The sequence below is a fragment of the Mytilus galloprovincialis genome, chromosome 1, assembly GCF_965363235.1.
Source record: "Mytilus galloprovincialis chromosome 1, xbMytGall1.hap1.1, whole genome shotgun sequence".
NCBI classification, from domain to species: domain Eukaryota; kingdom Metazoa; phylum Mollusca; class Bivalvia; order Mytilida; family Mytilidae; genus Mytilus; species Mytilus galloprovincialis.
In genome coordinates this window covers 64,625,163-64,636,300 of record NC_134838.1, presented here as the reverse complement: position 1 = coordinate 64,636,300, position 11,138 = coordinate 64,625,163, and the positions used below count along the sequence as shown (strand labels likewise).

The following is an 11,138-nucleotide window of genomic DNA, read 5'->3' as shown; positions in this document are numbered from 1 at the left end:
TTGTACTTTGCGTATTTTGGAGAGGACGGAGAACAATTTCTCGGAGACTGATTATAAAAAAAATCATTTAAGCTGCTGTTACGACGGCCTATTAGGTCGCGCAATTTCGTTAAATATCATATGATACTTTACTTAACTATTGCTTTCCTTTGAAAGGATAGCATATTCGTTACTTTTATCCTGTCGTGTGTTTTAGCATGGCCAATATATTCATTTCAAATTTCTCCCGCTGTATTTTATCAAGCAAATCAAATTTCTCTACTCTTTAAATATACACCAGCAATATATTTGCGCTGGATGTATATGCATGAACAGACCTATACAAACATAAGTTCTACTGATGAGTTTTTATGAAATTGAAAAACCGATAAAAACTCTTGTTATTTTGTATATATTAGCTAACAAAATGGCTGTTCCAGACTATAATAGCGACGAAAGTACTGACGTTGACATGTATGTTCATGAACATATGAAGGATAAGAATAAAGTGTTGGAAGACAGTGTTGTTGAAACAGACAGTGAGAGCAGTACTTGTGGCGAAACCGTATTATCTGTTCAGAATCTAGAGCCCGATAATTCTACATCCTTTCCTGCAAAACCAATTACAAGAAAGACAAACTTCGCAGTTCTTATATGTGTTCTTGGTTGCATAATGATGAGTTTCAAACGAATACGTTGGCAAGAACAAAATAAGAGAATGAGCAAGTCCAAAATTGACATTGACTTTATATTTTCTAAACATAAAGCAAAAATTAAAGAATTGAAGGAACATCCTAAGACACGGCAATGGATTAACAAGCTTGTTAAAACATTCTATCACATTCCAAGGACAGTTGTTCAAACGTATGTGTTAAACCCACAGAACTATAGCAATTTTATCAAAGAACAGACGACTGGATTGACGTCGTCTTTAAAGGAATCAATGCAGTTTGAATGGTGCAGATTAGCAAGTTTTGCTAATTATCCCAATACTAAAATTTCAGTGATACGACTTGCGGAAGCTGGATTTCACTATGAGGGAAACGAAAATGAGGTTGTCTGCTTTTTTTGTGGATTGAAATATAAAAATTGGAAGTCAAACGAAAGCCCAGTACAAATACATAAAGACAATGCACCTCAATGTTCTTTTGTTGTGAATAACTTAAATATTAAAACAAGAACCAATGACAGACCGACATCTGACATTTCTGTTGGTGCATGTGGAAACTCCGCAGTAGCACCAAACTTATCTGAAGTAAAGGAAAATAAAGAAGAAACATTTTCAGCAAGAGACAAGAAAACAAACGAAACATGTTCAGAAAACAATGTTGCCATTGACAGGAATAGATGTATAATAGAAAATAATGTTACAGCCGGCGACGATAGTAGGTTGAAAAAGGAGAGCATAGAAAACAGCTCATCTGCCAGGAGAGCAAATTGGGAGTTTCCAGCTTTTTCCCGCAACAACGTAAATGGTCTCATTAGCATTCCAGAAAACAACAGGGGCCTGGAGTCACCACTTCAATCACCGCGCATACCTGTCCCTGTCAGCTCACTCACTTCAAATATGGAGGCACTGAGCATGGGTGTTTGTCTAGAGAAGCCCAAATATTCAAAATATGCTATAAGGACAACTCGATTGTCATCATTTGCAAATTGGCCTTCTTATCTTTCTCAAACACCAGATGAATTGGTGACTGCAGGTTTCTTTTATACCGGTAAATATAGTTTTGTAATAAAGTCAGCATATCTGAATTGTTGTTTTTATTGATATAAGTATAATCTGTTGTGAAATAAAGAAGAATATTTCTTGGTAAGAGTATATATCGCAGATATGTTTGAGAATATGATGATATGATATTGGAGGAAACAAAATATAAGATAAATCGTTGTGCACTGATATCTATTATATATTAGTATACAAGTTCAACATTACACATTGACAGTTATTTTAACGGTAAATGAACATGTAATTAATAAACCAATTTATGTTTTGGCTTCAATCATTTTGTCTTAAAAAATATACGAAAAAATCTTACATGACACTTCTCGCATATATTGTTTATGAAAAAAGACATATGGTAAGTACGCCATTGAAATAAATCTGCACCAGAATCCAAATAACTTGGTTGTAAGCAGGAACTATATGACACCGTTACGTCACACACACATCACACATCGTATACTCAGGTATAGAATACCCTGAAATGAGCAATAATTTTATCAATGCAAACGGGAAATTAACGCTTTATTAACACCGTTTCAAAAAAGCGCTAGCGAAATTTTATAGAAAAAAAAGAAAGAAAAAAGAAAAGACAAGCGAGCGTTAGTGTTTAAGCAACCGAAAACATTCATGTGCACGATGTCAAGAATGCGTTCTACTTGATATATTTTAAGATTTGGGATTGACATGAAAATACGGATTTTGTTTAATTTTTATATGCGGAGGGTATAATGTTTTTAACCCGTCCGTCCGTCAGTCAGTCCTGTTTCTTGTCATCGCAACTCCTCTCAAACCACACAACAGAATTTCACGAAACCTTTTCAGATGAATAGGACATACTATGTAGTTGTGCATATCGACAGGAAATTGCGATTCATTTTTTTTATAAGAGTTACGCCCCTTTGAAATTATTTACTTTATTGTACTACTGCAACAGTTTGTCATCGCAACTCCTCTGAAACTACACAACAATATTTCATGAAACCTTTTAAGATAATAAGGACATACTATGTAGAAGTGCATATCGACAGGAAATTACGATTTAATTTTTTTTCTAGGAGTTACATCTCTTTGAACTTATTTGCTTCAAGGTACTACTTCAACAGTTTGTCATCTCAACTCCTCTGAAACCACACAACAGAATTTCATGAACATTTGTAGATAATAAGAACATACTATGTAGATGTGCATATCGACAGGAAATTACGATTCAATTTTTTTTTCTAGGAGTTACGCCCCATTGAACTTATTTGCTTCAATGTACTTCTGCAACAGTTTGTCATCTCAACTCCTCTGAAACCACACAACAGAATTTCATGAAATTTTGTAGATAATAAGGACATACTATGTTGATGTGCATATTGACAGGAAATTATTATTCAATATTTTTTCTTATACGATTTATTTTTCTTACACTTATTTAATTTCTCCAATGACAATGTGGGTACGTGGGGTATGTGAGCGTGCTCACTAAGGTTCTTTAATTATTCTCTGTTAAACACTTTTACTTAAGGAATGTATCTCCCTGATGTAAATCTTAGATTCATTTCTGTGTTGACCCTACGTTTTGTCTATTCAAGGACGTTAGTTATACGTCCTTGGTTCAATTAAACCACCGCTGAACGGACATTAATTGGTGAAATGCGAAATAGGTGCAGTAAAATTAGTACTATCAATGTTTGCACAAGAGATTATGTCCTAAAAGTATAAAATGGTAAGACATTAACTAAAATTGTGATATTTGACCATGATAATTAAAACAATAAGTTTTTAATTCATTTTTTTTAACTTAGGCATAGAAGATCACTGCAGATGTTTCTTTTGCGGAGGTGGTCTGCGAAGATGGGAAGTTGGGGATTTGCCATGGACAGAGCATGCGCGGTGGTATCCAAAATGCCAATTTGTCAAACAATGTATGGGAGAAAAATTCATTGAAGATGTGCAGCATGGAAAAGATCCCGAAAATATTTCAAATGTAAGTAATGTAATGTTTCAAGTCTATAACAAAAATAGAATTTTTGCGACATAAGATTGTCTGACTTTTTAACTTTGTGAATGCTTGGCAAATCTAGACAAATACATAACATTGTTTTAAGTACAGGTTGCCTTTTTAGCAAACTCCTTTTATCCTGGATTATTTTTTTTATAATGTATCCTAAGGGAATATCCAGCACAGTAGTCAGCACTTCGGTGTTGACATGAATATCAATTATATGGTCATTTTTATAAATTTTCTGTTTACAAAACTTTTGAATTTTTCGAAAAAATAAGGATTTTCTTACCCCAGGAGTAGATTACCTTAGCCGTATTTGGCACAACTTTTGGGAATTTTGGATCCTCAATGCTCTTCAACTTTGTATTTGTTTGGCTTTTTAACTAATTTGATCTGAGCGTCACTGATGAGTCTTATGTAGACGAAACGCGCGTCTGACGTATAAAATTATAATCCTGGTACTTTTGATAACTAACTACTAATGCTAAATAAAGTAATTATTACATTTAAATTAAAATAAATAAATAAATAAAAGCTGTCGGAAATAATTTGAATGATAATATTTGTATTGCAGAGCTCACATTCGGAACAAAAAATCGAGTCAAAAGGGTTAAATAGTTACACCAATAATCCAGCAGTACAAACAATCCTAGAATTTGGATATGAACCAAATGTTGTCAAATCAGCTTATACTAGCTTACAAACAGCTGGAGTTCAAGGTAACGTCAGTAGTAAATAATATGATAATCGACATAATGATAATACTCATTTCTCAAATAAAGATTCAGTTAAAACAAAATATGCAGAAAAAATCAATTCAAACGAACAATCTTACTTGTTTCGTTGTAGCACATTCAAATAAAATAACAATCAGTGTGCAATATCTAGAATATATCAGGTCTCAATGTAACTTTCCATCATGCATATCTATATACATATTTTATAATGGGATTTTTTTTTTAGATATAACAGCAAGTTTATTGTTTGAAAAAATTAATGAAAAAGAAGAAAGAGAACAACCGCAATCGGCCTGTAATCATCCTGTTAAAAGTAGTCATAAACCAGCTGCACCCGAAGAAAACAATCACATAAAGGCTAAACCTAAAGACGAACAGATAAATATTGATCCAGACATTGAATGTAATAGTATAACATTTTACACTAGATAAATAGATAGATACTTTATTCTCTAAAAAAGAACCATTTAAGACATTTTCAACGGTGTCTTTCATGAAGTGAATTTCCAAATATTCTTTAATACAAAATCATTATATCATTGACAGAAAATAACTGTTATGCTTTCTTCATTATGACAATCAAAGGAACTTTGCGGCATTTGTAGAACTGTTATGATGGAAGTAGAAATTTCAGTTAGTCAAAATGATAATTTGCTATTACTGTTTGATATAAACAATTTACTTTTTGTTAAATTGAAGTAGCATGAACGTGTTAATCTTTCAAAGAGCCTCCAATTTCTTTAAGTTTTTTTTACCGGTCATCATGGTTTTGGTGCTCAGTTTAAATTTTATATACGTAAATTTGGTTTTATCTTTATCTTTGCTGCTTCCATCTTTGATATAATAGGCAAATATTTAACTTATGGTTTCATATTTTAAAAGTGCACATCGGCACATCGCATATTGATATATATAGATAATGAAAAATGTGTTGATATACTGACCATATCAATAAACTATTTGATCTAGAATTTCGAATCAAGATGTAAATGAAATTAATAACACTCCTTTGGGTTCGTGTTTAATCTTTAGTTTTCTATGTTGTGTCATGTGTGCTAATGTTTGTTTGTCTTTTTTTCATTTTTAGCCATGGCGTTGTCAGTTTGTTTTAGATTTATGAATTTGACTGTCCCTTTGGTATCTTTCGTCCTCTTTTAAAGTTATATTAGTAGTATTGTTTAGAGCAATTGTTATCTTATAATTCGTTTCTGTGTGTGTTGTATTTGTTTTTTGTTGAACTTCAGTGTTTTCGTTGTTTATATGTTTTCCTCTGATAGTTGTTGTGTTTCTCTCGATTTTAGTTCGTAACCCCGATTTGTTTTCTCTTAATCGATTTATGACATTCGACCAACAGTATACTACTGTAGCCTTTATTTATGTAATAAACAGGATTTCTTTTTATTTTTTGTAGTATCAGTAAAATGTCTTGAAGAGGAAAATAGGAACTTGAAAGACCAACAAACATGTAAAATATGTCTAGATGAACCCGTGTCAATCGTTTTCTTACCTTGTGGGCACATGGCAGCATGTATTAACTGTGCCCCTGCGTTAAGACGATGTCCTATCTGCAGAGCTTTCATTAAAGGAACAGTGAAGGCAATAATGTGTTAAGAAGGCTGCCCTGGAGAAGGACTTTTAGAAGTCCACGACAGTCTGCAATGGTTAAACATGCATCCACGAAGTAAAACAAACGAAGGAATGTCAAGAAGTGCGATCTTTGCATGTATACGAACATTTGAAACATAAGTTTATTGAGACATCCTGTTTCTGAAGCTTTCACCAACTATCCCTATAAAGCTTGGAAGGGATATCAGTGATATATTTCATTTATTAAAGTAATATGAAAACAATAATCCTGGGTTATTCAGTTTTCTGTATATGAAATGGCATATCTCAAATATAGTCTGCCGTTTTTATATTTGTTTGTTTGTGATTATTTACCATAATACAACTCGCGTTTACTTGGATTTTTTTTTATGCCTAAGTGAATAAATAAAATTGTATTGATTTTGTGTCGATTTGTAAAATGAAACGAGATGTTGAAATTACTTCAATGACATAGCAGACGAATGTAACAAAAAGAAAAAAAATTAACTTCATCATCAAGTCCAATTCTGAATGGTCCATAGGCATTAACAAAGGCTATATGTGAACAAACAAACAAAACATCTACACAAACAACTAAGAAGTTTTGTGATATCCCAGAACGAACATTTGATATGCCCTTCTATTTTGTTCTTTTTGAAACACTCAGGATTTCTTATTCATAGATTGTCGTAGCAGTATTGGGCATAGATTTTTTGGAATTTTCGGTCCTCAATGCTCTTCATCTTTGTATTTGTTTTGCTTTATAACTATTTATATCTGAGCGTCACTTGTGAGTCTTATGTGGATAAAACGCGCGTCTGGCATACTAAATTATAATCCTGATACATTTGATAACTCAAAATATAAATATTATAGTACAATACAAAACTGAATCGACTTCCGTCTTATCATAAACGCAGAAATAATGATATCGCCTGATTTTCTTGTAAAGAGAATGTAAGGGTCTTTACATGTAAAGGAAATACAACCTTCTACCAAATCGCTGATAGATTCATCTGTTTCCTGTTGAGAAACAAAACGTCTGTCCATCTACCCTCTTTTTTCCAATTGTAAAATAAATGTTCACTCGTCCTACTAAACTGAATTGAGAAATTTTGTATTCCTCTTGAATATCAATGGAATAGTTGACTCTGTTCCTTAAGCAAACAATAATTAATTTATCATATCAGAAATTGACATATGATACGTACATTCCAATACCTTTACTTTTGACACGGAAATATATTCAGAGATATAAAGTAAATTCATCTTTTTTCTTGTGTTTTAAAGTGAGAAAGAGTGCATGACAAAATTAAGTTAAAATTAGAAATTGGATTTTTGTAAATTTGTCCTAGAATTACAAAGATTTTTTTCACCGCTGGTGGAGATTTTATTCCCCAGCCCAGTAGTCAGCACTTTTATGCTGACATGAATTATCATTGATATGGTTATGAATTATAAATTAACTGTTTATAAAATTTTGAATTTTTGAAATACTAAGGCTTTTCTACCTCAGGCATATATTACTTTAGCTGTATTTGGCAAAACTTTTAGAAATTTTGGTACTCAATGCTCTTTAACTTCGTACTTTATTTGGCCTTTTTTAAAAACTTTTTTAGATTCTAGCGTCACTGCTGAGTCTTTTGTAGATGAAACGCGCGTCTGACGTATATACAAAGTTTAGTCCTGGTATCTATGATGAGTTTATTTTCTAGAATGTTGACCGACTTTTTGTTAACAATTTAAAATCTATATATAAATAAAATTTTGTAAACAAACATGACCAATATATAGTTCAAGGTTATTGATCTATTTACTAACCCAACAATCAAGTAGAGCATGTGATGTGTAAGAATATTGACAACTAAATTCTTTTACATAACCGGCAATAAATAAAGGCAATAGTAGTATCCGTTGTTCGAAATTCATCAATCGATTGAGAAAAAAACAAATCCGGGTTACAAACTAAAACTGAGGGAAACACATAAAATACAAGAGGATAACTACGACACAACATAAATACAACATTAAAATGTAACACACACAGAAACGAACTATAATATAACAATGACCATATTTCTGACTTGGTATAAGACATTTTAAGATAAAAAATGGTGGGTTGAACCGGTTTTTGTCGAGCCTGCAACTTTTGTTGCAGAAAGCTCGACATAGGGATAGTGATCCGGCGGCGGCGGCGGTGTTAGCTCACTTCTTAAAAGCTTTATATTTTAGAAGGTGGAAGACCTGGATGCTTCATACTTTGTATATAGATGCTTCATGTTACGAAGTTTCCGTCAGTCACATGTCCAATGTCCTTGACCTCATTTTCATGGTTCAGTGACCACTTGAAAAAAAAGTTCAAATTTTTTGTAATCTTATTATAAGTAATAGGATAACTATATTTGATATGTGCGTACCTTGCAAGGTCCTCATGTCTGTCAGACAGTTTTCACTTGACCTCGACCTCATTTCATGGATCAGTGAACAAGGTTAAGTTTTGGTGGTCAAGTCCATATCTCAGATACTATAATCAATAGGGCTAGTATATTCAGTGTATGGAAGGACTGTAAGGTGTACATGTCCAACTGGCAGGTGTCATCTGACTTTGACCTCATTTTCATGGTTCAGTGGTTTTAGTTAAATTTTTGTGTTTTGGTCTGTTTTTCTCAAACTATATGCAATAGGTCTTCTATATTTGTTGTTTGGAATGATTGTAAGGTGTACATGTCTAGCGGGCAGATGTCATGTGACCTTGACCTCATATTCATTGTTCAGTGGTCAAAGTTAAGTTTTTGAGTTTTGGTCTCTTTATCTAATACTATATGCCATAGGTCAACTATATTTGGTGTATGGAAATATTTTATGATCTTTATGTCAGTCGCGCAGGGTTTATTTGACCGTGACCTCATTTTCACGGTTCATTTCACAGTGTTAAGTTTTTGTGTTTTGGTCTAGATTTTTCTTAAACTTTAAGTAATGGGTCAACTATATATGTTTTATAGAAGCATTGTTAGCTGTACATGTCTGCCTGGCATGGTTTATCTGACCTTGACCTAATTTTCAAGGTTCATTGGTCTTTGTTTAGTTATCTTGGTTAATGTTAAGTTTATGTGACAGTTGTAATAAAGCTTAGCTTTATACTTTGGACTATCAACATAATATCAATGATAAGTATAGAAGGCGAGACATTTCAGTGTGTGCACTCTTGTTTTTACTAGAATAAAGAAAATCTGGTTTTTATAGACAGTCTCGCTAGAAAAAAAACCCCTATAATATAGGGTTATTGTATGACGATTGTGAAATATTGTCCCGAGCAGAATTTCAGATTGCGAGAGCTTACGAGTGCAGTATATGTTCTACGAGGGACAATATTTCCCAATATTCATGCAATAACCCTTTTATTATATAGCAATATAATATTTGAAAGTAAGAATTAGTTTAAATTAAGATTTTGTCGTTCATGACGTCATGAATTTTATGATTTATTGCACAAGTGCAATATAAGAATTTATTACACGCTAACCTTGGTTACTTGCTGTGGAAAATATTATATTGCATAAAATGCATATTTAGGGAAATACATATTTGCATGAGGATGCATGAACGCAATTATAATCTAATCCGAATAAGATAATGTGAATTATAGCAATGCACATCATTACCACTCTGATTGACCTGAAGGTTAATGAATAAAAATGTATGCAGGGAAATAATTGTAATACAGAAAAAGCTTTTCACATAAAGTTAAGGTAGATTCATGGTATACCGCCATCTTGGATTGTACAATTACAGTCCAAAATCGGTTTAGTTATTTGCCCAAATCAACAAATTTGGAAACAGATTTACAATTTAATGGTTAGACTGTTTATCTATATTAAGAAAACTTGTAAATTTATTGTATAATTCAAAATATTTTAACAAATATCAAGCTTTTTGGTTTTTAAAATCATTTTTTTTCAAATGAACCATTTAAGGGGAGGTAATTCTTTTAGTACAAAATTTATACTGGACTAATAGGGAATTTTTTTTTATTTTTACTTGTGACAAGAAAAAAAATTCGGTGACACCATGTTTTCTTTTTATTTTCTCAAAATATATTATGAAACCTATCTTCTCACAATTTATTTCAAAGTTCTATCTCATTGAATTTTTTTATGCACTCTTATGTGTTTTTTCATGAACAAACTAACCAAAATTAGGCAGTTTTCAACGACTCATACGCTTTTTTCAAAAATAGCACGTGACCCATACTTTTTGTTATATTTTTGAAAAAAGCGTAGTAAACTCTTCATTTTGGCAAATTATAAAAAAAAATTCTGTCTCAAAAAACATTTACTTATGATCTACCTTAAGTCAACTCTTTTTTAATTGTATTCGTGATATAATGTATGTCAACCAAAATGAAACAATGTACTGAAGCTGTCTTATAACGATCTTTGCCTAGTTGGTCTTAAAGCTTTGATTTTGCTAAGTAAAACAAACAAGTAAAGATTAAGAGTACACAAACAAATTCCAAAGTGTTGTTCCCTGTGTATTGGTAAATATATGTTTTGAAACAGTATAATAATAGTAATAATAAATTATTCAAGTTCTTGTATAAATGTTTAGGACTCAAGTGCGATTGGGGCGTTAAAGTACGAGGGTCACGCTAAAGCGCGATGGTCTGCGTTAAAGTCCGATGCCCCCATACGCTAATGTGCGATGGTCCACGAAAATATAGACGTACGAAACGTTGTTTTGATTATGACGTAAACAGGCCTTTATACAAACCATAAATGTACATGCTGGAAGACCTTTATTAATTTAAACTTTACCGTGCTTTGTCGGCTGAAGCAAATGTGTGGGGCTTTTTTATAGGTTGTTTGAATGAGGATATGAATCTGAAGTTTACTTTATAGATACAAAATAGCATACGCATAAGTTTCCTGTATCCTGCTTTTATTTGGAGCCAAGGGATACATTACAATAATTATTTGTACGTTAATTGCAGTTCAGGATAAATTACTTGCGGTCTCCGCGGTTAAAATATTGTAGATTTTATCGAAAAGAAGCGTCTGTTAAAAAAGGAACATGTTTTCAGGCGTAAATTATAATAGATTTTCCGCTCAATCACTAGTTT

The 11,138-nt window shown here is 32.4% G+C and overlaps 1 protein-coding gene across 2 annotated transcripts; it reads left to right on the top strand.

The window, feature by feature from the left end:
• The first annotated feature begins 202 nt into the window (after positions 1 to 202).
• Positions 203 to 6,444, top strand: LOC143081488 (death-associated inhibitor of apoptosis 2-like). Of its 2 annotated transcripts, XM_076257362.1 has the most exons (5): positions 203 to 1,697; positions 3,496 to 3,677; positions 4,270 to 4,414; positions 4,659 to 4,835; positions 5,844 to 6,444. In XM_076257362.1, exons 1-5 carry the CDS (start codon positions 341 to 343, stop codon positions 6,041 to 6,043), a joined length of 2,061 nt encoding a protein of 686 aa, XP_076113477.1. In that variant the 5' UTR covers positions 203 to 340; the 3' UTR covers positions 6,044 to 6,444. The 2 variants fall into 2 exon arrangements, with proteins under 2 accessions (XP_076113477.1, XP_076113478.1); XM_076257363.1 differs by lacking the exon at positions 203 to 1,697 and having other exon boundaries at positions 3,472 to 3,677.
• Positions 6,445 to 11,138: the final 4,694 nt, after the last annotated feature.

Coding starts and splice junctions, on each gene's coding strand:
- LOC143081488 (XM_076257362.1), top strand. CDS start 341: ATGAGTTTTTATGAAATTGAAAAACCGATAAAAACTCTTGTTATTTTG. Junction 3,678..4,269: donor ATCCCGAAAATATTTCAAAT/GTAAGTAATGTA, acceptor TTTGTATTGCAG/AGCTCACATTCGGAACAAAA. Junction 4,415..4,658: donor ACAAACAGCTGGAGTTCAAG/GTAACGTCAGTA, acceptor TTTTTTTTTTAG/ATATAACAGCAAGTTTATTG.